The sequence below is a fragment of the Lepidochelys olivacea genome, assembly GCF_965140295.1.
Source record: "Lepidochelys olivacea isolate rLepOli2 genome assembly, chromosome: 2".
Classification (NCBI taxonomy): domain Eukaryota; kingdom Metazoa; phylum Chordata; order Testudines; family Cheloniidae; genus Lepidochelys; species Lepidochelys olivacea.
In genome coordinates this window covers 255,138,251-255,166,157 of record NC_140412.1, presented here as the reverse complement: position 1 = coordinate 255,166,157, position 27,907 = coordinate 255,138,251, and the positions used below count along the sequence as shown (strand labels likewise).

Below are 27,907 nucleotides of genomic sequence, written 5' to 3'. Positions count from 1 at the left end.
GGGATGGAAATTGTTGAAATCATGGTGGAATTCCTCAAGGGCTTCTTTTCCATGGGTCCAGATGATGAAGATGTCATCAATATAGCGCAAGTAGAGTGGGGCGTTACAGGCCTAACAAAGAAAATAACAGAACGCCACTAGCTGTCACCTTCAGCCCCCAACTAAAACCCCTCCAACGCATTATTAAGGATCTACAACCTATCCTGAAGGATGACCCAACACTCTCACAAATCTTGGGAGACAGGCCAGTCCTTGCCTACAGACAGCCCCCCAACCTGAAGCAAATACTCACCAGCAACCACATACCACACAACAGAACCACTAACTCAGGAACCTATCCTTGCAACAAAGCCCGTTGCCAACTGTGCACACATATCTATTCAGGGGACACCATCACAGGGCCTAATAACATCAGCCACACTATCAGAGGCTCGTTCACCTGCACATCCACCAATGTGATATATGCCATCACGTGCCAGCAATGCCCCTCTGCCATGTACATTGGTCAAACTGGACAGTCTCTATGTAAAAGACTAAATGGACACAAATCAGATGTCAAGAATTATAACGTTCATAAACCGTCGGAGAACACTTCAATCTCTCTGGTCATGCGATTACAGACATGAAAGTTGCGATATTACAACAAAAAAACTTCAAATCCAGACTCCAGCGAGAGACTGTTGAATTGGAATTCATTTGCAAATTGGATACAATTAACTTAGGCTTGAATAGAGACTGGGAGTGGCTAAGTCATTATGCAAGGTAACCTATTTCCCCTTGTTTTTTCCTACCCCCCCCAGACGTTCTTGTTAAACTCTGGATTTGTGCTGGAAATGGCCCACCTTGATTATCATACACATTATAAGGAGAGTGATCACTTTAGATAAGCTATTACCAGCAGGAGAGTGGGGTGGGGGGAGGTATTTTTTCATGCTTTGTGTGTATAAAAAGATCTTCTGTGCTTTCCACAGTATGCATCCGATGAAGTGAGCTGTAGCTCACGAAAGCTTATGCTCAAATAAATTGGTTAGTCTCTAAGGTGCCACAAGTCCTCCTTTTCTTTTTGCGAATACAGACTAACATGGCTGTTACTCTGAAACCTGACATACCTATGAGACATTTAGAAAAAGAATTCTTGAAGTAGCAGGACAGTTGGGAAAAAGAGAGATTGCTCCCTTGAGTGAAGCTGGCCTTTCAGCAGCACTTTGTGGCACTCCAGCCATGTTCAAGACTCACTATCCATCAAGTTAAAATAATATTCCCAGTTCAGCTTGTGCAGTAGAAAGTGAGAGTCAAAAGCTGCCTTTTGGCTACACACTGCACCCTGAAAGAGCATTCAGGCTCATGGGGGACAATATAAAGGCAAAAAGAATCCCCAAATATCTGAGCAGTCTGGGAAACTAAAATAATCAATACTAAAAATTAGAGAATAATAACTTTAAAATAAATATTCACCAGTACAAAGAACAGGTTTTTAATGTTGTTTTCCAATTAGTCTACTGTAGCCTTCCATCATGAAGGATTTGTCTTCCTAAAACAAGATACACCTACCCTGTTTCTAAGTGTTTTGAAAACATGCAAATTAAAATCAAGGAGTCTTATTAGAACATGTATAAGGCAAGTCAGTGGAAGGTCTGCAGCTGTGTATTATGTATAATGACTCTAGAATGAACACCCAATTGTGGCTTATCACCCAATATAATGTTAACTTGTCTTGTAATATTAAGTTAAAGAATGTTAGAAAGTGTATATGTTAAAAACGAACACACAAAAGCATGGGAAAGCTCCTATAACAACAAAACCAAACATGACTGAATTATCACTAACTTTAGCTTGGTATACCTTGAGCTCCCAGTTTTGCTTGAGCTGGAGTAGACACTGAACTAAGCAGTGGGTCGGAAGATGGATCCAGAAAATTGGTGGTCTGATTAGTTTTACATGACATCAGAAGTGATTCTTCGGATAAATTATTTAGGCTCATCTTACTTTGTCTACTGATATCTAGGAGACCTTTTCCAAAGAAAGCTTCCTGTAATGAAGACAAACATACACTAAAGTCAGTCTATTTAGGAAAATTTTTATATCTGTCTACATAAGAAAGTTTTACTAGTTATATCAATATAGTTATATGGCATCCGTATGGACACTATTATATTGGTATAAGAGTGTCCACTCTGGAAGGGGGAGGGGAGGCGTGTGTGTGTGTGTGTCACTAGTGGAGGGTAGTAGTGGTTACACTGGTGCAACCACATCAGTTTAAATTCACATCTTAGGTTATATAGGAAAAAAAACATACCAAAAAACTTTCCTTAGGTACCAACATATCCCCATGGTATCTGAGCACAACACAATCTTTCATGTATTTATCCTCACACAAACATAACTGTGAGGCAAGGAGATCCTGACTTGACCAAAGCCACACAAGAAGTCTGGGGCAGAGTAGGAAACTGACCATGGGTTTCCTGAGTCCCAGGCTAGTGTTCTAACCACTGACCATCCATCTTTTCTGAATGGTTAACAATTAGCAGAAATCATCACACTGTGGAGCTGCAACAACACAAAACCTCTTTCTTCATGGAGCATAAAGTTGTTCATTTTCATTAGCAGACTTACATACGCTGTATAATAGCTGCCATTCACTTGCAGCTGACTCAGGAAAAGTACATCAGGAACCCACTGACTGGTCAACAGACTAGACAATCTTAAAACCAATTTATCAGTTGCAGTATTTTTAATTTATTTATTGTCACCTCCTCATTTGGCCCTAGAAACCCCCATCATTTTAAGCTCTAATTGTTAGAAATGTAATTAAAATTATTTTTAAATTTCAGTTATTCTCTGCTTTAATGAAGTCAGAACCTACACACAAGAGCTAAAGAGCTAGTCTATGTTTCCCAAGAATCAGATTAAGTAAAAAAACCAATCCATCCCTTCTAATAAGAGGAAGTTCTAATTCAAGGATTTTCTCCCTGCCATGAATACAGAGTATTTTTTCCTCATCAAATAATATTCTGTGATCTTTCTGTAAAGAAAATGTAATAATACCAAGATCTGACTAAGCCTTTTGACAGTATTCAGTATATGCAAGTATGTAAATTGAAGGTGCAGTGTTTCAGTGTACTGGGAGGGAAAAAATACAGAATGTAATTTGAGTGTTATTGCTCAACCAAGCAAGGGACTGGAAGACAGAGAGATAGTTGCCCAAGCTTGTGAAAGCCTTGTATTCAATGTGGCAGCATTTTTCTGTCTGTCTGCATGTAACTCAACAACTTTTAAATTAAATACTGCATCCAATCAATTCCAAAGTTTCATAGGGCACATTCTAGGCATCAGAAGGGGGGAAGAGAAGAGGAAGGAAGGGTATGGGGCAAAGGGGGCTTGAACACAGCCCACAGCATGGGGGTGGGGGAAGACTGGGGGACCCTGGCATAGGGGGATGGGTGCAACACACAGAACCCCTACCAGGAGGGAAAGGCGGGAAGTGGGGGCACATAGGGTGTGTGGAAGAAGGCACCCTCACATGTGGCAGAGTGGGCAATGGGGGACACAGAAATGTCCAGGCATGAGGGAGGGGTGGGGGGAGTTGCACAGAGTCCTCAAAATAGAGGGAGATGGGAGGGTTGGAGAGCTTGTGGGAGGGGGAATGAAGGAATGCAGGGAGTCCCTGGTGTGTGCAATAAACTCATTACAGAAGCTACAAAGAGTAGCTTTTATTATATATTCCTTATGCAAAAGCCACTTCAACTGAGTGATAAATTAGATATCAGAAAGCAAACATTTATACTTTAAATATATTAGCAGTTTATTCAACACATGCAAACATTAGTTTTAAATAGCACATAATGGATAGCAATGACTGTGTACCTGCAAGTATGCAGGGAAGGTTTCTTCAAGTTTATTTTTCTTTTTCCTGTAACGCTTTTTTATTTTCTCAGTATTTTCAGAAACAGGAGTAGACTCATCAACCGGTGTATCTGGCAGCTGTTCAGTCCAACCTAAAAAAAACATTCATGCACAAATACATTACAATTCTCTTTATATCTCTGGCCCACTATACACATCTGATGTCTATTATTTAAGAGGGATGATATGTACTATGCAGCCTAACTCTCTGAAGTACAGTTCTGCTCTGAAAAGGGTCTCTGTAAAAACGGTATTATGGGATTGCATCTTTGTTGTTTCTCAATTCCCATACTGAATTTGCTGATTCAAAATGAAACATAATTAAATAAAGCTGAGAAGTGACAATTCTGTTAATCATCTTGCCTACACTTGTGGTGGAGGGTAGGGTTCATGTAGCTACCTGCTGCATCCACACTCATACTGTGGTGTGTAGCTACATGGGGCAGTGAAAGGCTCTGGCAGGGAGGAGGCTGTGGGCTTTGGCTCCGGGGATCCTTTCCTTACTGCTTCCCCTTGCCAGAGCCTTTCCTACTTGCCAGAGTTTTTCACTGTGGTGCAGAAAGGCTCCAGCAGCTGGGAGGCAGCAGGAGTCTATACTGCTAAAAATAGCAGTGTAGATGGGGAGAGTTATTGCTTGGGCATGTAGACAGCCATGCAGGCTACATGTTCTGGGGTTCAGGCATGTAGGGCACTCTAGTCTACTTGCCTAAGCAGTGCCTCACCTTCTACACTGCTACTTATATGCAGGCTGGCTGGGCATGCAGAGTCTGCACTCTATACGTCGCCATAAGTGTAGACCTACCAAATGATTCATAAGCCAGAAAAGTATCCAGCCCAGCTCTCCTAGTTGTGCTAATTTGGCAATGGTAACAGTAAGAAATCAAGCAGCGCTGACCTGGAATGTATGCAGGGAACAGGTCCATTGCAAAAGGAGGTGCCACTTTTACATAGTCACTTTTCTGACCATAACCATACATTACAGTTCATGGATCTTAGAAAAAGCAGAGACTTCCTAAAACCTCTTTGGTTATTTCTACACAGCAAAGAAAAAAACAGGCCTGGACTGTACAGATGACTGGGGCTCAAGGGGCTTGGGCTGTTTCACTGCTGTGTAGACTTCCAGGTAGGACCCTGTGGGGTGGGAGAGTCCCAGAGCCCAGGCTCCAGCCCGACCTTGGAAGTCTATACGGCAATGAAAAACCCCAAAGTCCGAGCCCCGTGATCCTGAGTTGGCTGGCATGGGCCAGCCACAGGCTTTGACCAGCCTCCTACACAAGAACAGAAGTAGTTGTACTCCATTCCACTAAGGAGTTTATCCTCTCTTTGATGTGCATTTAACTCCTATTAGTGTGCTTCCACAATTTGTTGGGAATAAAGCGTACTAATGCTTCCTTTCTCTGCTAACTGTTCCAGAATTCTGTGGTGAAATCTGTGGAATCAGGTCCAGATAATTTACCTGCCTGTTATTCTGAAGCACCAGTGCTCTTGCCTCTTATCTCTAGGGCAGGCTTTTTCCTGTAATCTATGCTACTTACCTTATTTTTTGAATACCTTCGTAGCTCTGTGCTGAAGTCTATACTAAAACCACACAGAGGACCTTGAAGCAATCAAAATATTTTCTGAATAATTCAGCTATTGTATTCCAAAAGAGGCAACAAAGATTCTTCTGCAAAACATTACAGAATAACAACTCTCCCATTGACTTGTTTATTTAGACAAAGAAGTGGAGTCACTACAACTAATTGAAATACTTTTAAAAAATAACGTTTTGCACTTGTGAAGTGCCCAGCCTAATTGCAGGAATTTACTTAGGAAAATCACTAAATCAACTACATTGTTATATAATAAAATGTGTTATACTGTACTGTAGATACACTGCTAACAAAACCGCTACAGCCAAACCCTGTCGTTATGTCTTAGTGTTGTACAGTCACGGTTTATAGATTTTATGACAAATTTTGAACTCTTAAGATAATGACATGAGAGAGAGGGTCTCGGTAGGCAGTAAGAAGAGTCTATCCTACGAGTGAGCTTAACAGCCAAGGAAGTGACCAGAAGTTATTCTGTCAATCCCCTGGGACCTTCTCTCCCATTCGTATGGTCTCCATTAGTGCTGTTTTTATGCTATTTCTCTGCAGTTTAGTTGTCTAAATCCTGTACAGTTCCCCAATTCTGTACTGCCTGAACTATTCTGCTTCTCTCCCTTTCGTCTCTTCCACTGCTATGGATTTTTATCTTCCTCTGTTTTATATTCCTCTGACACTGAATTGTCTCTCCGTGTTTTTGTATGGTCTCTACCTCTTTGTATTTTCTCTTTCTCTCCTTTCCTGTTCTTGTGTAACTGTCCATGCCCTGTGCTGTTCTGCAACTCTGAACAGACTGAAATGTACTAATACCCTGATCTCAAAATTGCTTGAGTGTGTGTTTTTGCTGCCAGCACACAAGAGGGGATGAAACAGGAGAGGGCACCAAATGACACGCCAGGAGATCACCATTGGAGACTAAGGCCAGGTCTGCACTACATGCTTACTTAGGTAGAACTACGTTGTTCAAGAGTGTAAAAAATCCACACCCCTGAGCGACGTACTTACACCGACCTTAGGTCCCCTGTGTAGGCAGCACTACATCGTCTGGAGAAGCTCTCCCGCTGACATAGCTACTGCCTCTCATGGAGAGATCTCTCCCAGCTTAGAGCTGTGCCGATGCAAGTTGGTAGTGTAGACCTGTCCTAAGGGCCAGACTCTCAGCTGGTATAAACCTGCATGACACCATTGACTTTAATTCAGCTATGCTGATTTAAACTAGCTGAAGATCTATCTCAGTATTCCAAAACTGATTTTTCCTAACAAGTAAATGTGCATCACACACATAGACCCCCACCCCTGTCATTATCAGATATGCATAACTTAGAATCATAGGGTTAGGAGGGACCGCAAGGATCATCTAAGTCTACTCCCCTGCCAAGATGCAGGATTTGCTGCATCTAAATCATACAAGACAGGTGCCTATCCAGCCTCCCTTTGAAAACCACCAGTGAAGGAGTTTCCACAACCTCCTTTTTTCACACTCCTGAGCGAGAAAGTTGCAGCGCTGTAAAGTGCCAATGTAGACAAGCCGTGAGGATCAGGTTCTAATAATCAGTTTGTAGGAGTTTAGCACCTGTGCTCCACAAGCAGTCACGCTGACTTCAGTTCAAGGGCTATATTATACATGGTTTAATACTTAAGGGTCAGTGGTTCATAACCTTTCCAGACTACTGTACACCTTCCAGGAGTCTGATTTGTCAAGTTTCACCTCACTTTAAAACTACCTGCTTTAGAAAGGTTTCAGAGTAACAGCCGTGTTAGTCTGTATTCGCAAAAAACGGTATGCATCCGATGAAGTGAGCTGTAGCTCACGAAAGCTTATGCTCAAATAAATTGGTTAGTCTCTAAGGTGCCACAAGTACTCCTTTCTGCTTTAGAAAATCAGACATAAAAATACGGAAGTGTCACAGCACACTATTATTGAAAAATTGCTTAACTCCTCGTTTTTACCGTATAATTATAAAATAAATTAACTGGAATATAAATATTGTACTTACATTTCAATGTCTAGTATATAGAGCAGTATAAACAAGTCATTGTCTCTGTTAAATTTTAGTTTGTACTGACTTCAGTAGTGCTTTTTATGTAGCCTGTTGTAAAACTAAGCAAATATCTAGATGAGTTGATTAAGCCCCTGGAACACCTCTGTGTACCCCTAGGTGAGAATTATTGGGCTAGATTATACAGCCCTTTCTCACATTAGTGAACAGTTACTCAAGTTCTACAGTCCATAAAATCCACCCTCAGAAAAGAAGGTATCTCAACCACAGAAGGGGTCTGGAAAAGTGTTTATGATATTCAAACAGATGCAAATACCATACTTTCTTATAAACATATCAACGACAGAAGTAACTGTTAAATGAATAAAATTAGGATAATTAACCCCCTTCCACACACACTTATTGTTTTAGGGCCTCATTTATTCTCATGATATAATCAGTCTTTTTGATTAGCCAGGTTGTTGAGTGCCCTTTGTCAGGCCCTGCTGCTAAGGTGTGAAAAAATGACCTATCAAACTACAGAAGTGCCACCCGAATGCAGTTAACACCTTGTCAGGTGTTAAAGCAATGTCTGAAGGTTATAAAAGAGGGGCCCATATGCTATAGTATGTAAGGAACAGGCAAAGGAAGTTTTTCACAGCAGGCTGAGCAGACATCCTATTCCAAATTAAAAGAACATTTACAAAGCAGACACTCATGGTATAGCAACATTGCTTAGGGGTGTGAAAAATCCACACCCCATAGAGACGTAGCTATTCCGACCTAACCCCTGGGGCAGACCAGTGCTAGGTTGATGGAAGAGGTGGATTACCAATGTCAATGGGAGAAGCCCTCCTGTGGTGGTAGGTAGCATCTACACGGAAGTACTACTGCAGCGTTTTAAATGTAGACATACCCTTACATGTAATACAACCGTTATACAAACAAAAGGAACCATTTGTCAGTAGGGGGTCCAAGCTATAACAGTAGGTCAGTAGCTGAGCTGGGAATGGAACCTAGGTCTCCTGAGTCCCAGTACAGTGCCCACTCTACTAGAGCACACTGTTTCTCTTAGCTGTGTCTTAGTAACCTGAAACATTTTATTAGTGTTTCAGGACATTTCTAGTTCTGTCTTTTTGTGAATTTTAGACACTGCTGTAAATACAAATGAATTAGTATAGCAGCCAAATTCATAAAATGAGGTGACAACATTAATCATGTAACCATTTTTCCACTGCAATAATCTCCTGACAGCAACAGATAAAAAACTAGTTCCATCATTTTTCTAAATTAAGCATTGGCAATAATTTACAAACAAATAAATGTTAGTACATACCATCTTCTCTGCTAGGCAACTGCTCAGAAACAGAGCCGGAAGACTCTTTCCTGGAGAGAGATCTCTTAGTTTTACCCTGCCCTGTACGACTTCTCTGGCGTACCATGAATCCTCCAATACCTATCAAAGAAAAAAAATACAAGCAGATGCAGATTACATTCCCAGATAAAAATGGAAACAAAGAAAAAGCCATGAGGACATTTTTTTGGTTGCCCACATACAAGGACTTCTTCAAAACACAGAAATATTTTCCTTAAGGCCTGGTCTACACACATGGGTATAACTACATTGGTTATAGAGTAGCAGCCGTGTTAGTCTGTATTCGCAAAAAGAAAAGGAGGACTTGTGGCACCTTAGAGACTAACCAATTTATTAGAGCATAAGCTTTCGTGAGGTACAGCTCACTTCCTCAGATGCATATCGTGGAAACTGCAGCAGGCTTTATATATACACAGAGAATATGAAACAATACCTATTCCCACCCCACTGTCCTGCTGGTAATAGCTTATCTAAAGTGATTTCCAGCACAAATCCGGGGGGGGGGGTGGAGGGTGAGAAAACCTGGATTTGTGCTGGAAATCACTTTAGATAAGCTATTACCAGCAGGACAGTGGGGTGGGAATAGGTATTGTTTCATATTCTCTGTGTATATATAAAGCCTGCTGCAGTTTCCACGATATGCATCTGAGGAAGTGAGCTGTACCTCACGAAAGCTTATGCTCTAATAAATTGGTTAGTCTCTAAGGTGCCACAAGTCCTCCTTTTCTTTTTACATTGGTTATGGATGTCAATTTTTTATTGATATACTAGTACATCTCCTTAGTGTGGACACTGTTAAATTGGTATAAAATGTGTCTTTTACTGGTATGGATTATTCTCTTTCCCATACGCCTATACGTAAGTTACACCAATATAAGCACATTTATATTGGTACTGGTGATGACATGTAGCTGCTATGTGTTTCGGGTAAGTATAAGTGAGGGTTGGCGAATGTGTGTGTTATGTTGGGAGAGTTATGAGGAGAAGCTGAGGGAACTGGGGATGTTTAGTCTTCAGAAGAGAAGAATGAGGGGGGATTTGATAGCTGCTTTCAACTACCTGAAAGGGGGTTCTAAAGAGGATGGATCTAGACTGTTCTCAGTGGTAGCAGATGACAGAACAAGGAGTAATGGTCTCAAGTTGCAGTGGGGGAGATTTAGGCTGGATATTAGGAAAAGCTTTTTCACTAGGAGGGTGGTGAAACACTGGAATGCGTTACCTAGGGAGGTGGTGGAATCTCCTTCCCTAGAAGTTTTTAAGGTCAGGCTTGACAAAGCCCTGGTTGGGATGATTTAGTGGGGATCGGTCCTGCTTTGAGCAGGGGGTTGGACTAGATGACCTCCTGAGGTCCCTTCCAACCCTGATATTCTATGAGAGTTGTGTTGATTTATGTGAGGGTTGTTTTGTGCTGGGAGGTAGAGTGCTGATTTGTGTGAGACTTGTGTTGAGTTAGAAGATTTTTGTGGGGGGCAAAATGAGGGATGTGTGCTGCAATGAGGGGTAAAGTGTATTTGGGGTTCTTGGCTAGGTGATTTTGAAGAACTGTGTCATTTGGACAAGGTAATCCACCCTCTGTGCAGTGTCCCTCAGACAACCATAAAACTGCTGTGTGCAAATTAGCTTTAGAGTAAGGGGGGCCACTGGCTGAGTTACCTCTGATAGCACAATTGTCTAGGACTCTCAGCATGGAACCCTTACTGCAGCCAAAAGTCTGTGTTATCACAAGGATGCAGTTTGTAAAGTCAATCACAGGCGCCAACTTCCCCTCTTTACCATGGGTGCTCGAACCCCACTCTGCCCCCAGCCCCACTCCTGCTCCGCCTCTTCCCCAAAGGCCTTGCCCCAATTCCGCCCCCTTCCTGCCCCTATTCCAACCCCTTCCCCAAATCCCTGCCTCTTCCCCGTCTCCTCCTCTGAGCGCACCACGTTCCCGCTCCCCCCCCGCTTCCAGAGCGTGCTAACGCTGCCAATTTGTCAGCGCCTGGGCGGGAAACGCAGGGAGGTAGGCGGAGAAACGGGGATGTGGCATGCTCAGGGGAAGGTGCGATGGCGGGGAGGGGAGCTTGGCTGCCGGTGGGTGCAGAGCACCCACTAATTTTTCCCTGTGGGTGCTCCAGCCCCAGAGCACCCACAGAGTCGGTGCCTATGAAGTCAATATGGTCGAGAACTTAAAAATTCGATGCTAAGAGACTGAAAATCCCAGTGATGTTTGAACCTGGTGATATTCTAAACAAAAAGAGCTCTCAACATGCTGTTTCCATCCCGTCCCGTACCCCATCCTTATTTAAAACTTCAGGGAAATATTTTTGCTCCAATTGTCCAATAAGTATTTGTAACTACAAAGATTATCAATAAATGCAAGGTGATTGATTCACCCAACAACTGACAACTGAATTGCATACGAGTCTGAACCATGTTCAGACAGTATGAAAAACTTACCCTTATCACAAGGGTGAAGTTTTGGAATAGCCCTCAAAGGGAAGCAGTGGGGGCAAAAGACCTATCTGGCTTTAAGATTAAACTTGATAAGTTTATGGAGGAGATGGTATGATGGGATAATAGAATTTTGGCAATTCATTGATCTTTAAATATTCATGGTAAATAGGCCCACTGGCCTGTGATGGGATGTTAGATGGGGTGGGATCTGAGTTACAACAGAGAATTCTTTCCTGGGTATCTGGCTGGTGAATCTTGCCCATATGCTCAGGTTTCAGCTGATCGCCATATTTGGGGTCGGGAAGGAATTTCCCTCTAGGGCAGATTGGAAGAGGCCCTGGAGGTTTTTTGCCTTCCTCTGTAGCATGGGGCACGGGTCACTTGCTGGAGGATTCTATGCTCCTGGAAGTCTTTAAACCACGATTTGAGGACTTCAATAGCTCAGACATAGGTGAGAGGTTTATCGCAGGAGTGAGTGGGTGAGATTCTGTGGCCTGCATTGTGCAGGAGGTCGGTCTACATGATCACAATGGCTCTTAAGTCAGCATTTCTCAAACTGGGGGTCCCAACCCAAGCGGGGGTCACAAGGCTATTGTAGGGAGGTCGCAGCATTGCCACCCTTACTTCTGCACTGCCTTCAGAGCTGGGCAGCTGGAGAGTGGCAGCAGCTGTCCAGGCACCGCCGCCACCAGCAGCAGTGCAGAAGTACGGGTGGCAGTACACTATAGTGTGCCACCTTTACCTCTGGGCTGCTGCTGGCGGGGCGCTGCCTTCAGAGCAGGGCATCCAGCCAGCAGCTGCCACTCTCCAGCTGCCCAGTTCTGAATGCAGTGCAGTGGTAAGAGTGGCAAGATCGCGACCCCCCACTACAATAGCCTTGCAGTCTCCTTTGGGTCAGGACCCTCAGTTTGAGGAACACTATTGACTTTTGTATACTTTTACTCTATACTATACTAGAGGGTGAAAGTACACAAAAAGCCACATTTCATGGGGGAGACCAGATTTCACAGTCCGTGATGCGTTTTTTGCGGCCGAGAATTTGGTAGGGCCCTATTCATCACACACTTCAGAAAACAGGTAGTAGATACCTACAAAAGTATTCTCTTTAAAGAAGCAAAAAGCCTCACACACATACTTCATTGAGCCATAGATACACATTTTTATACAATACAGCATACATGTACGTTTACCTGCAACATATATATCCAATTAGAAAAGCACAGTGCTTTCTTTTCTCAAGTTAAATAATCCATAACTGGCTGTAAATCTGAATTGTGAACCAGTACTTACAGCAGAAGGGCAGGACTGTTGCTGTGCAGCAACCTGAGAAAACATACCTGGATAATCAGACAGTAAATTACTTTTAACCATAATAGAAGAAACTACTACATTGCACAATGAGGAATGAACCACCCAAAGAAGCCTTTCCTAAACATGCTGTTTAGCCTTCCTATTTCTAAATTAATAGAATATTTACATAGTAGAAAAATTAAACGTGACAAACAAATTGATACAAAATGCTCTACATTATGTACCCTACCAGGTCTGTATGGCTTTCTCTTTCTCTTTTTGACCCCATCAGCTCCTTCTGTCACCTTAGAATCATCATCCACAGTTTCTCGTTCTGGGCTGGAATCTGATTTTCCATCACAGTCCATAAGATCACCTTCTGGAGAAAAGACAGAATTATAAACTAAACCAAAAAGGAGGAGGAAAATGCTTGCATATAGCCTATATAGAGTGGAATTTCCAAAAACATCTAAGAGTTAGATTTTCCTTGTGAGAAACTGACAATGCAAGGGCGTGTATAGTGGTAAAATGTTCCATCTACATGAATCTGTGATTCTGCATAGCTCTATTCTATTGAGTTTCTTATACTTCCCTCATCACTGTAGGATCTGAGGGCTCTGAAGTAGCGCTTTAAGTGATGTGACTAACATCTGTCATATTCAGTTTGTTTTCTTTCTCATCTTCTTCCCAAAGGGGTAATTATGTGTGCAATGTAGTATTTTGTTTAGGTAGGGTTCTATTTTGAGTTGTTTTTCTTGTTTGTTTGCTAAATGTACACATTGCTCTCTGTTTCTGTAGAGAAGGCAGGTCAAAAGAGTGAGCCTTGCACTTGGAGCAGAAGGTGGTGAGGTTTGGGATGGTCCTCAGTTTTTTGAGAGTTCATTCCACGGTCTTGGGTCTGCCCCTGAGAAAGCTCTGTCTCCCACACAGACAAGCTTTACTCTAATGTTAGAAAGTTCCACTGTGCCAGAAAAGCAGAGTTGTCATCCAGAAATACACATTTCTTCCAGCCAACAACAGATCACGATTAAAAATATGCCAATCAAACAACTGCCTTGCTACTTATATCAACAACTTAACATGACACCATACTACAGTTAAATAATCACTTTATCTCAAGAACTCTCTATATCTACAAAAAGCCTCTTATGACATTTAATCTGATTAACAGCAAGACAATGTTGCATAAACAGAAAGCATTTCAGAGTGTGGTGAGGTGGGGGAAAGTGGCTGCATTCCACTTTCAATAGACACTTGTGTAATTTATTTCCTGACTTTCACACCTGTATTTAGTAACCCTTTCCTCAGGTTTAGGATTAACTTGACAGTCCACAATACAATTATCAGGATATACAGTGAACTCCACTTAAACCAGATACAATCCATTTTCCAATCCAATTTCTGTCCTGTCTGGGATTATGGAGTCAAACAAAAGCTCACTTGGCCAGGGAAGTAAAAGAATGTGCTGCTTCCGACTGGGGTCAACAACTTCTTCTCTGTCAGAAATGGCAATTCCATGCCCTCCCCAGATCCTCTTTGTATCTAGAGAAGGATGAGTTGAGACACCCCCAACAAGAAATTCAACTATCCCTGAGTACCCTCTTACGCCATCTCACCCTTACTTTTGAGCATCACATTTGAAAGAAGCCAGGAAGTCTGGATGTCTCTTTGTTAAGCCCTGGGGCTACAACTTTCTAACAGCATTTGCTCTGGGGCTGAGAGTCTCAGAGTGCACTGTGTACTCCCCATAGTGTGCAAAATTTTCAGTTGTAGCGCTGGTGTCCTATGGAAGGGCAGCTAGACCTTCTGTGCTGCCCCTGCTGTTAGTCTTAAAGACATGGTTTCTGTATGGGATAGTTCATAGGGGCCGACTTCCACTGTTTCCAGTGGGTGCTCAACTGCCCCCCCGGCCCTGCATGCCCTTGCCCTGCCCGCATTCCATCCCTTCCCCCAAGTCCCCGCCCGCTTCCAGCCCCCATTCTGTCCCCTTTCCCCAAGTCCCCGTCCCTGCCCTGCCTCTTCTCCGCCTCCTCCCGAGTGCGCCGCGTCCACACTCCTCCCCCTCCCTCCTGGAATGACCTAAGCACTGCTGAACAGCTATTTGACAGTGGGAAGCGCTGTGAGGTAGGTGGAGGAGCAGGGGCACGGTGCGCTCAGGGGAGGAGGTGGAGGAGGAGGTGGAGCGGGGGGTGAGGGGAGCTTGGCTGCCAGTGGGTGCAGAGAACCCACTAACTTTTCCCCGTGGGTGCTCCGGGGCTGGAGCACCCACGGAGTCAGTGCCTATGGAATAGATGGAACATGAACATAAGTAATAGGAAGGTCCAGCTCCTTGAAATGGACAGCTACCAACACTGAAAATCATGTTTCGCACAGTTACTCCATCTTAACCATTTAGCATGAGAGTGAAACAGAAGCACCTATATGAGCAGTAAACAATACATTTAAAATACAGCCACATGTACAAATATATGCATGTATTGCAACAAATATCAAACTGAAAACATGCCACATACTGACCATTACCTCTACTGTCATCCATCTCTCCATCTCTGGAATGCTCTGATTGGATATCTGGTGGTGTCTGTAGCACCGCTACACTGTTCTGGTTTATTATCTTCAATTTAAGCTTTGGTTTTGTCCGTTTTCTTCTTGGCACTGTAACAGTGAGGCTCTGTAACTGAGACATCCCCAATTCTGTCAAACAGACTCCATCTTGGGTATATGTCTTCGGTGGGTCTATACAAATTACATGAATCATAACAGGAATATAAAACTCTTTATACTTTGACTCAAGTCTTGGATGAATTATTTGAACACTTCTTTAAAGAGTTAACCATTCACATAAATGTCAAAGCATGACAGATTCTAAGCACTAGAACTTGAAGGATATCAGTATAAATAATACAGAGGTACCTGACACTATCTTATAAATTACAGACAAAGCTTTATAATTTACAGTGTAATGTCAAATACAGTAACACAACATGACACACTGCAAGAACTCATTAAAAAGAATGGTTGCATTACAGCAGCTGATGTCTTCAAAAGGTATCCAGAGCTGGACTCCTTCCTGACATACTCATATAACTAGACCAGTCTTATATTTTTGGTTTCTGCCACCTGTCTATCTAGATACTTATGTGGTCTTCAAGCATGGTAGTATTGGAATGTCTCATGACAATTAATAGATTTTATCCTCACAAAACCCTTGTGAGGTAGGGAAGAATTATCCCCCATTTTGCAGAAGGGGAGCTGAAGATCAGGGTAGATTAAGTTACTTTCCCAAAGTCAGATAAGAAGTCTGTGGGTGAGGCCTGGTCTATACTAAAAAGTTAGGTAGACCAGCTACGTTGCTTGTGGGAGGTGAAAAAAGTGCCGTAATTAAACTGACCTAATCCCTGGTGCAGACAGCACTAGGTCGATAGAAGAATTCTGTTGACCTAGGTACCACTTAGCGGGGAGGCGGATTAATTATGCCAATGGAAGAGCCCCTCCTGTCGGTGTAGGCAGTGTCTACACTGAGGCGCCACAGTGGTACAACTGCAGTTGTGCCACTGCAACATTTCAACTGTAGACAAACTCTCAGCCAGGAACTGAACCCAGGTTTCTTGAAACCTGTGAGACTGCCTCTCTCCAGTGACGTGACAGGGCTATTAAGGTGTGGTGATAAGCATGTGCTGACAGTCCCTAGTTCTCAATGTAGGCAGGGATCCTTGACTCAAATTCATTTCCTCTGGCAATCAGCAGAGTCCAAGTTTGGTAACCTTCATTCAGGGGCGATACAAAGGCAAACAGCTCAATAATGGTAATCACCAGTGAGGCTAATTAAATACCGTCTGGACAACATAGCTCTTACAGATATTTCAATATGACAAACAGTAACATTCACTCCTTTTAAACAAATGAACAAAAATGTCTTCTTACACAACATCCCAAAAGGGCCCATCTACAGGTGGTTTGTGCATATAATCATTTATTAAAAAGATATTTCTCTAGTGAAGAAATAACCCAAATAGTTACAGCAACATTTTTATTCATTGTATTGTACAACAGTTTTGTTGTATCATTTTTTTTTTTATAGATTGCAAACTCTTTTTAAGACAGGAAATTCCTTGTAATAGGTACCGACTTTTACTATATGCAAGTACAGCATCAAACATAATGGGGCCGGATTGAGACCTCCAGGTGCTAGTATACACAAACAACAGTAATTGCTGTGGCACCCACAGGCCCCAGTCCAGATTGGGCCCACCTTGTACTAGGCACTTTACAAACACAGAAAGCCCTAAGCAGTTTACAGGCTAAGGTCCTGATTCTTCAATCACTTATGGACATGCTTAATTTTAAAGCACATGAATAGCCCCAATGATTAAAATGAGATTACTTGTTATCAATGGGATTATTTATTGTTTACTCATGAGCTTCAAGTTAAGCACGTGCTTAAATTTTTGCAGGCTCAGTGCCTAATTTAAGATAATTGTAACAAACTGGGTGTGACAAATAATAGAAGATCTAGAGAAGGGAGACAAGGGAAACAATAAACCTTATACCTTTTATAATGATAAAAGATTCTTAGTGGTGCATCTATGATAAAATCAGAGAGAAAACAATCTCTATATTCCAAATAAAAATATCACCTAAAATTATTCTAGATAATCAAAATATTACACATTTTTAAAAAAATTACCTAGTTCTTTTACTTTTGAAACAATCTGAGATGCAATTGATGGGTCACAGCAGTCTGAGGAAGGTACTGAAAAATAAAATTAAGTGAATTGAAATAAAATCAAATAACTCATTTATTGGGATAGTGCAGAATTGATTTAAGGTGACAATGTCAACTAATTTTCATTTAAACTTTTTTTTAGTCTCTTTTATATTATTGGCAACACATGCCTGGAACCTTAAAAATAAAATGATTACTCTGGTTGCATTCCCAACATCATTGAAAAGATGGCTAACAAGCAACTCTGGGGCCATCGGGAACACTCAGATTTCCCAGACCCAAGTATGGTAGGGAGACTACATTGGCTGTGATCTCCTATTAATGGACAATGAGCAGGTGAGTATACTGAATCTTTTACAGTGTCAAGCAGTTGGCTGGTGACAGCAAGGTTTTGCCAACCTGATTGTACATTATGGCTGGGCTGGGTGGTATCACAGAACAGGGATTCCTTTCCTTCCAAAGAATTCCCAGAGGACTGCACTGGTCAATCATTCATTGTCCCCAAGAGCTCCCTCATGTGGGATTTCAGAGGGCTCTATCCTGTCAGTCTTATTGTACAATGTGTATGGGAGGCTATTGTGAGAGCAAGTGAGGCTCTAATACAGAGAACATGCTACTCTAGGTCTCTTGTAAAACTCAGATGGAGCAGTTAGACCATTTTTCAAGATAGGAACATGAATAAAAGTGAATTGGCAGAAACTCAATCTGGAAATGATGCTAGGGGGTTGAGGGAAACATCTATCTACCAAGTATGGCAGAGATAGTGTCTGCTCTTGTGACTGATGTAGACTGTCACCAGCTCAGACCAAGGATTGTAAAGCACCATGCACACCTATGGTGTTGTATAAACAACAAACAAGGAGATCCACAGTTATGGGATACTATTTTGGGGCTTGGAAGTACTTTTACCCCATATTATTTTAATATAACATTTATGACCACTCCTTTCCTGTTATCTAGGTTTCTGTGACCTCCAGAATGAAATGTTACATGGGGCAACCCTAGAAGGCCATGCAGAAGGAATAAATGGAGGAGAATGTAGTTGTCTCTATTTGATTTGGGACCTAGCTACACAAGAAACCACCTATCTCTGCATACACACAATTATGGATCTTGAAGTCAGCTTATGTGTTTACATATAAGTTGCTGAAAGAGCAGCTTTTTATTTTTATTTTCTTATCAAAATAGAGAATAGATTAATAAAAAGGGAAATATTTAGAATCTAGAGAATAATCCCCATAGAAAATATTCAAAAAATTGAGACCAGTGAAAGTTTGGCCTGAACGAATCAACAAGACTCCCTTAAAAATATCACTGAATAATACACTTATGCAACACAACTTTATTTTCTGTCAGTGTCATTTATACAAGCTTTAATTATATTATGCCAGAATTACAGACCATCTGAGAATGCTAAATGGTGAAAATCACAAAATAATTAGCTAAGCACTTTGATTAATAACTTAAAGTAATCAATCAACAATCCCCCAACAGTGAAAGAAATTAAGTGACATACACAAGAGTCAAAAGTGAACAGGAAAAAGTAAGGAAGAAAAGATACATTTGAAGATGAAATTTGGAAATAGGCTTTGAAGTGATGAGATAGAGGGAAAACAGGAACGCCGCAGGAGGAAAGGCAAAAGTAGCTCCAGTGAGACTACAGGAAAGGACAGAAGCAGGCAGATACTAATGAGTGGAGTGGGAAGGTCAGTAGAGTCAGACTTCACATATGAGCTCAACTGATCTAGTCCACAGAGTGTTTTAAAACAAAAAGGGCAATTTTGAACTGGAACAGAAGTAAATAGAGGTGATTTAGGATGGGGTGATTTGGTATATTTCACTGATAAGCAAGACAGTGGGCAGTGGTATTCATGTACATGCTGCAGTGTGGAGACTTGGGGCTTGTGGAGGTCAATTAGGAAAGAGGTGCAATAGTCAAACAGTTGATGGCAAAGGTGAAGTCTCTAGAGACAAAGTCAAGGAAGTTGCGCAAACAAATTATGTTTTGACAGTGGCAAGAGACAGATTTACAGATAACTGAGATAAGAAGATTAATACAGATAATAGAGAGAAATGGCAGATCTGAATTGAGGATGGAGACAGAAATGGAATGGTCTTCAAGGATATTCTTCTTGCCGAAGGGGAGAACTAAAGAAGGTGTTTAGGGAGGAGTCTTTAGGGATGGTGAAAGATACGTAGAGTTGAGTATCAGTGGAAAAAAGGTAATTAAGCTCAGAGTACAGATGGATGACCGAGAGAGCAGTTAGGCTATGTCTACACTGCAGAGTTTTGTCGCCAAAAGCAATGCCACTTTAATTAAACTGCTATGGCACGTACACATTATGCTCCTTGTGTTGGCAGAGCGCATCCACACTAGCACCTCTTGCATCGACACAGAGAACAGTGCACTGTGGGTAGCTATCCCACTGTGCAACTGGCTGCAGGATGCTTTGGGAAGGGTTTGTAATGCCTTATGGGGAAGGTATACCATCACATGATGCAGCTTTTTCAGTCCCATCATTCCACAGGCACCCTACTAGATTGTCAGCCGCTTTTCAACTCAAGTGTGGGGGGTGGGAGGGAGGAGGGGAGAGAGGGTGAGACAGGGAGCATGTGCGTGTATGGGAGAAACAGAAACAGAGTGTGTGTTGGGGAAGAGTGAGTGTGTCGGCATGCTGTCTTTAAGTTCAGACAGCTGCGGGAAGCAAGTCCCAAGGCAAGGGGAAGAGGAGACCCCCGACATCAGCCCCAGCCTCCCTCCCTGGCTCTGCCAGTATAGCAGTCTCTCACATACACACACATCCTGCCTGCCTCTTTGTTCATAGAGCAGGAGCATTCCATGTTAATGATTTGCTCTTTGTTGCTGGAGCTGAGCTGCATACTCAGCTGTCAGAACTTCCGGGAGCTTTGAAAGGAGAGGGGCGCATGGCGGCAGGGCAGCTGAGTTCAAAACAGTAAACCGAGCGGTCACGGTGAGCATTGTGGGATACTGGGGGAGGCCAGTTATGGCGATAAAACGAACAGCAGCATCTGACACTTTGCCGCTTTAAGTCTGCCACAAAAAGCTTTACGCCTCTTGTCAAGGTGGTTTTATTTTGTTGCCAAAACTGAAGAATTTTGTTGCCAAAAGTGGCATTGCAGTGTGTGCACCTCCACTGTTTTGTGTCCAAAAGCTGCCTTTTGCTGACAAAACTCTGCAGCATAGACATAGCCTTAGACTGAACAAAGCAGAAGGTTGCAAATTTAACCTTCCAGAAGAGCAGCCTTAGGGCTTATCTTTACTGCTAAAAGAACCCGGTACTTTTTACCTCGGGGTAACTAACACATTTGAGATACCCCAAGATAAAAACATAGGGAAGATAAGGCACTTAAGTTTTACTGCAAGGTATGCTTTCTGCGGTCAACTCCAGGTGGAAATATAGGACTAACCTTGGCAAGTTTATCTCATGGTAAAATTGATGTGCCTTGTCTTCACTGTGTTTTTACCTTGGGATAGCTCACATGTGACGGTTATCCCGAAATAAAATCACAGGTTTTTTAGCAGCGAAGACAAGCTCTAGAGCAGAGGTTTCACTGCCACCAGGGACAAATGAAAAATGGTTCAATATATAGGAGAACCATGGCAGGAGAGAAGCAGACACACTTGCACAATTATGGAGTGGTTCTAGAAGACAGAATGGTTTCCCACAATGCCAAAGGCTGCAGTGTGGTCAAGGAGAACAACAAAGGAAGAGAAGAACCATCAGCCGCAGAAATCAGTCAGTCAGTCCTATAAAAGAATGGGTAATAAGACAATAGTGTTGCCAACTTGTGCAATTTTTTCACATGATATAATTCTGGCTGGGACTGGAGCCAGTTTTGTGATAAGATGTGAAGCTATAGTCCTCTAGCTAATATGAGCCCTCTGATTGGCTCTCTGACTCACTTGCCAGCCTCCTGGGGCAGAATAACCAATCAGTGTTGCTCCAGGCAGAGCTCTCCTCCATCCTCTCAGCAGCCCAAAGCCATTCTCACAGGAGGGCAGGGGGAAGGAAGAATGTAAAGAGCCCAGGGTAGCTCCACTCCCTCCTCCCCCATCACCTGTGAGCGACAGGAGGGCACCTCTGCTCCTCCCCCACACCTGCAACATCCAGCCTAGGAAGGAATTGCTCCTTCTCTGCCTAGAAGGGGAAGAAGGGGACCTGCTGCAGCCCTCTGAGGCCTGGGAAAAGAGGCTGAAGAACCCCAGTAAAAGCACAGGTGAAGCTGGGGGGCAGAACTAAGGGGGGGGAGGTAGCTGATGGGAGGCAGAACTGAGGGACAGGGGACATGGGGAATTGACTGCGGGAGAGCTGAACTGATGGGGTGCAGTCTGGATTGAGGGGAGCAGAATGAATTGCTGGGGTGGGGATGGGCAGACGTGGAGGTGAGAGCTCCTTCAGCAGAGACCAAAATCACTTTCCCAATAAACTCGAGAGATTGAAGTTTGACAATACTGTCTCACTTGCTCACGCACACAAGGGATGGGTGCGGGGAGGGGTTCAAAAATCAAATGACAGACAACCCCCCGTACTCCAATTCATTTTTTTTTCAATCATTATTTTTGGAACAGTCTCATGATTTTCGGGGATTGGACTCATGACTTTTGATCTCTTAAGGGAGTCCAACTCATGATTTTTTATCTCTTCAGGTTGGCAATACTGTAATATGGAGAGAGCATGGCTGCAGCTGTTAAGTGATTTGGATGCTACTCCAGCAGAGAGTTCTTTCACTGATGGTAGTCAAGAAGGAACTGGCTACAAAGTTCTGGGGGCGGAAGTGGTGGCATTAGCAGTGTGTAATTGTCGAAGATAGAGAAAAGGTCACGTACACTCTGGATACCACTACTGCTACCTCAGAAGGTCTGAAAGTGTTAAGTTCAGAGAGGTTTGCCTTGTCTGGAACTGGAAGCAGAGATTCTTGTGCAAATATCTTTAAGGAGTATGAATTCTTTTTTCCCAGCTGACAGCTGGGAAGTTGAGCCGTGTTTCATCTTCCCAACACCATGATTTGAAACAGATCTCCGGCTCGCATAGGGTTTATGGATATTAACCCAACCCATCTTCAACAAACTGGTCATATTCCCCCTCTATATCACATAACTCAACCGTTGACAATCTGCTAAATCTTTTCTGATGCTGCAATGGCGCTCCTACAGTCAGTCACTATGGGGTGCTAAAGAACTAGCCTCTAATAATTGGAAAGCCTCCGTTCTGCAATGATCGAGGACTTTACCAACCATAGCACAGAACCATAAAAACATTCCCAAACCTACTGTATTGCATTGTGCACAGCTGCCAAGTCATCGGTTTCAAAAGTCCTCTTACCATTTGTTGGTGGTATGTACGGCCTACACATGGTACAGTCAAAACCAATATCAGCTATGCTTTCCACTTCCTCTTCTGTGTTTAAATTCTGACAGATTGCATGCATCCATCTAGAAATTAAATGGGGGAGGGGGAATAAAATTTAAAGGAAATGGCTAACATTTAAGAGACCCAAATATCAGTATATGGTTTTTGAGGTAATAATAAATAAAGGAAATATTTATATAGTTTGATTATTTTAGGAAGAAACAATGATGATCCATGTTCTCTATGTATGCTTTTTCCTGTACATGTGTTTAAATACTGTAAACACTCCCTTACATTATCTATCACCCTTAATAAGAAGGAAAACTATATTTGTGTTCAGACACTTTTTAGCATTGCTTTGCCTGTATATGTGATGGTCTGTTTTGTTCTTATCTATTTATATGATACTCTGTCAAGTACTTATAGATTTATACTCATAACAACCCTGTGAGGTAAGCAAATATCACTTTTAAAGATAGCGAACCAAGATACAGAGAAATTTAGTAATTTGCCCAGACTCGCACAGGAAATCTGTGGCAAAACTGGAAAATGAATTAATAAATTCTGAGTCCCACTTCAGCTGGCTTCACCACAGGACAACCCTTCCTCCCATCCGTACCATGTTGCATCATTAGCGTAAAATGTGACTCATAGAAAATAATTTCACAAAATGTTAGAAACTCTTACCTATCACATTGCCTACACTGAAGAATGAGCTCTTCTTCCCTATAGTTGCGAAAGCAGACTGGGCAGTTAGATAAACTTGCACAAGGAGCACACTGTGTGTAATTGTTTTGCCATTCACTTCTTAGACCAGGAGAAGTTGCTCCACAGTGTCTGCACCAAACACACCTGCAAAACACAAACAAGAATGTCTTTATTGTCTTGGGTTCAAAGTAAGATTGTTTACACTTGCAGCATCCTTGGCACAATACACAGTATTAATGGAAGACAATGATTTCCACATTAAATTGTGGCTGATCAAATAAGAAATCTGGTAGGTGTTTTTGTTCAATATATGCCTGCCCTCAAACATTACTTGAATTAAAAGAGAAATTATGGTTAAACTGACATTGGAAATACTTAGCTGAAATATTTTAATACTAGTTTTAGATACAGTGAAATGAAAAAGAAACAACAGTAAATATTTCTGACACCAGAACCAAACACACCATTTGCACTTCCAGCCTCCTTTGGGAACTGTCTGCAGTGGGGGATCTAGGCAGTAAGTGTGGTAGCTGATGTCACAGTCATCACAGAGAAGCAGTCTTCCTGGATCTGTAGCTTTCCCGCAGGCTTCACACACTGTGCACTCCAGGCACCTCCATCCTTTACTGAGCACCACCTTAGTAATCTGCAGATAGGAAGGCAGTGTGCAACTTATTCCCAAACAACTGTAGAGGCTTTAAATGTTGTATACATTTATTTCAATATAGTAAACATTGGGTCCACTGCTGATCTGGCTAGGTAGAGGTGTAAAGAGATGCTGCACCTGTGCTGATTATCTGCATCAGTGGTAGCAACAAAGGAAGGGAAGCAAGCTTTGCAAAGCTGCTATATATCCCCTACTTGCGCAGGTGGGTGGGGAAAGTAGCAGAACGGGAAGGGACTGGCTGGAGTGTAGGTTCTGACACCACAGTGTGACAGCCTGCATAGCTCGGCAGCATTCTGGGAACATATGCTGTACTGGGGTCTCTACCAGTGCAGTTTACTCCCTCGGAGCAACATGGGAGTCACAAGCTCTTTCCCAGGCTGCTCATGGGGAAGTGCAACAATACGTTTGCCTGTAGCAAAGCCAAGATGGAACTCATTAAAAATCCTGTTTCATTCCAAATTCTTTGTGAGGCCTAACACTGGGGTTTTAGTGAGTAGAACCAAATCATCCATTTGAAGTTATTTAAAATATAATTTAAGAGTATCATCTGAATGCAGAACCAAATTATATTCTCATGAAAAATGCACACAGCATTTCATAAAGCACATGTAAAAGCAAAGTAAAACCCAATGGTATCTTAAAAAATACCCACATTTTACATAACTGCACTTATATAATGAGCAACAGACAGTTTATATGCTGCAGTAAATAGCTTATTATGTGCTTGCTAAGTCATCTCATACCATTCAAATTTAATTTTCTCACGTTCTCTCCTAGACTAATGAATCTGAAATGTATTAACTACTCTAGTTGCTGTCAATTCTGACAGCCAACAGACAAATTGAATCAACTAAACCTGACACCCTAGCAAATGAAGTTGCACTATAATTTCTTTCTTAAAAAAATTCTGCTCGTGTTAAGATTTTAAGCTTATATTTTAACATGTTATTTTAACCAACAGCTAGATTAATAAGTGCTATTTATGATTGTGAAATTAGAAAAAAGGTTAATTTCTCTTGAGGCAGTGCATACTATAAAATGACATTTAATTAAAGTTTTTCACAAGTTGCATACAAATAATGGTCACATTAGCTGAAGAATATTTAACAAGATAATCACTCTCCTAATTATGACAAAACTGGAAGCAATGAGGTGCTGCTATTCAAGTACAATATGCAAACAATATTGTCAAATAATTTTAATGTAACAATGTACTTACCTTAATACTGACACAGTAGGGATGGTAACACTGACCACACTGAGAGCATGCAAGCAACCTGCCCTCTGCACCCTGGCCAAAACTCCCGCAAACTACACACATATCCTAGAACAACAGAAAGAACAGTTTTCAAAGATGGGCAAATACACAACATCCAACACTATGCAGCTGCTCTAAAGTAAAACCCCACCCGTACATTGGATAATTCAACTCATAACAAAGACATTTAATCCTTTTTCATTACAACCATCAGAGTAACTGGTATCCCAACCTGATGTAAAGTGAACTTGTCACTGCTAGAAAATAGTACAACTGTATTATGCATCGAGTTTTCTTCCTCATCTTTGTTAGATGAAACATCCATGGTTGTGACCTACAAAAAACAACATCATATGAATATATTTTCATAGCTGAAGATACAAACTTTTCACTCTTGTTTACTACTGTCCTTCTGGAACTGAACAAGTAGTACAATATTTCAGAATATAAATATATACAGACTATCATAAACTGTAAAAAACATTTGCTGGTTTCAAGATCTATATTTCTGGGTATTCATCAGGAAACCGTGCAAATGTTTATTAATACAAAGTAATCACCAGTAAAATCCACATTTGCCAGAAGTTACACACTGGTGGCCACATTGTACCATTTTTTTCATCATGTGGAGGGTCCCTTCTGCTTAACTTTTGCTCACCACAAAGAAAGATGTCAAACGTTTCTGCAGCAGTCTCTCTTCCCCGTTCCTCCAGATAGTACTCTTATGCATCTTGGGATCCACATGGGGGAAATGGGAAGGCAGTGAACAGGTTGACAGAAATGCACTTTGTGCTAAACAGAGGTTTATCTGAATATGCTAAATTTGCTGTTATTCTTGCTCATTAATAAACAAAGCCCATTTAATAGCACATTTTAATATTAAAGATGTAGTATATACCCATAATTGAAGAACAATGAAGCTCAAGCAAATTATATATTACTTTTTTTTTTTTTTATACTTGATTTAGATAAGTACTCCGGTTGTATTAAAGAAATGATGGCTAGCAGTTAAGGTTGTGCAGCTGTTCCCATTCATGGGTTTCTATAGGGTTTTATACTGTGATTGTGAAAATTAACTCTGGTTTGAAAACTTTGCACAGACATTTAGACCACAGCCAATAAGCAAATTTCCTCCCACAAAAAAACCAAAACAAAAATCAATTTAAGCATCTAGATTATATGAAGGCAACACACATAAAGCCCCCAGACAGATATTAGGATTTTTAAAATGTGTTTTTGTGCTTCCGTAACTCAATGTTTTCACTTTATTTTAAACAATTTTCCCATACTTTTAGACCTGAAGACACTTATTTCATTAAAATATTTTCAAATAACTGAGCCAGACTTTAAAAAGCTATGTGTTATGTATAAAATGGTCTTCACAAAATGCAGCAAGAATTTTAAAAATGCAATATTACATTGTAATTGCACATAATTACATCATTACATATATTTATACTGATTCAATAATGAGATACAATTAGTTACATAAATAAACAATCATAAATCAGGCTTCCAAAATAAGCCAAAGATACTAACAAACCTTTATTAGAAGATTATGTCTGGGAAATAAACCCAGAAAAGCAAGACAATTCACTGTTTTCTGATTTAAAATCCAACACAGACTTGTCACCCTCCTGAGCCATATCAGAGTGACCAAGGATCTATGAAAGACAACTAACATCTGACAAATTCATAATACTATGACTGGATTTCTCAAATGCATAAGCTTGAACAATAATTTCTAACTACATTTTTTCTATGTTCAGTCACACCTGGTATAGCACTAAATAGAATGCTTGAATTATCAACTTCTCATATTAGAGCTTTTTAAAAAAAAATATAGGGAAGGAGAGGGCTAAAAATGGTGATATTTCAATCCTTTGTTTTTTATTTGAATGAAGGGGGTCTACTACACTAGGTTCCTTTGATTAAGAGTAGCACTATTTTGCCTGGATTCATGAATTAGGTGTGTAGTTCCCCTGCCTCTTGGTTGAACAAAATAATTATCATAATTTTTCAAGACTGTGGAGGAAACATTAATGAACAGCTAAACTGTTTTGACTATAGGCAAATCTCCCTATGTATGATGTTCTGCTAGTTTAGATGATCCAACCAGGACTCTTGCGCTATGAGCCAATAGGGACTGTGAGAGTTTGGAAGATGAAGTACATAGTCCTAGGGATGAAAACATTTTGCGTGGCTAAGTGTCATCTCCTTCAGGAATAGTACTTATGGTGTCTTCTCCAAAAGGATTCTGTAAAACCCTTTGAGAAAAAGAATCTTTTTCTTTTCCTGCCTTTCTTCCCCACTGCCACTTGAGTTGACAAATGTGGATTTTTTTAAAGTGAATTCCTCATAAACCTCATGTTGACAATGCCATTTCTGCTTAAACACTATTTTTAACCCATGCAGCAGCTCACCAGTCCAAACATCGTTCTGAGGCAATGCTAACTGATGTCAGCACAGCTACAAGAATAATTATTTTTCGTTAAGTGTTGCTGGCAAGTCCTACTAACTTAATGGGAACTACTTCTGTGCACCAGAGGGCAGAATTTGAGCTTTAGAATTTGGAGGATCAAACTATCACAATTTTGAGGTGATCCA

The 27,907-nt window shown here is 41.5% G+C and overlaps 1 protein-coding gene across 1 annotated transcript in view; it reads right to left on the bottom strand.

The window, feature by feature from the left end:
* The window catches only part of KMT2C (lysine methyltransferase 2C), a gene marked incomplete at its 5' end in the record, with an annotated part of 338,124 nt that overhangs the window by 72,341 nt on the left and 237,876 nt on the right, over positions 1-27,907 (bottom strand). The window contains 11 exons of the mRNA XM_084618362.1: positions 1,843-2,029; positions 3,865-3,995; positions 8,805-8,924; positions 12,820-12,948; positions 15,093-15,305; positions 17,257-17,322; positions 22,641-22,750; positions 23,355-23,519; positions 23,840-24,021; positions 25,262-25,366; positions 25,533-25,634. Of these exons, the coding sequence (XP_084474488.1) occupies positions 1,843-2,029; positions 3,865-3,995; positions 8,805-8,924; positions 12,820-12,948; positions 15,093-15,305; positions 17,257-17,322; positions 22,641-22,750; positions 23,355-23,519; positions 23,840-24,021; positions 25,262-25,366; positions 25,533-25,634 (1,510 nt within the window). The remainder of the gene's footprint in view (positions 1-1,842; positions 2,030-3,864; positions 3,996-8,804; positions 8,925-12,819; positions 12,949-15,092; positions 15,306-17,256; positions 17,323-22,640; positions 22,751-23,354; positions 23,520-23,839; positions 24,022-25,261; positions 25,367-25,532; positions 25,635-27,907) is intronic.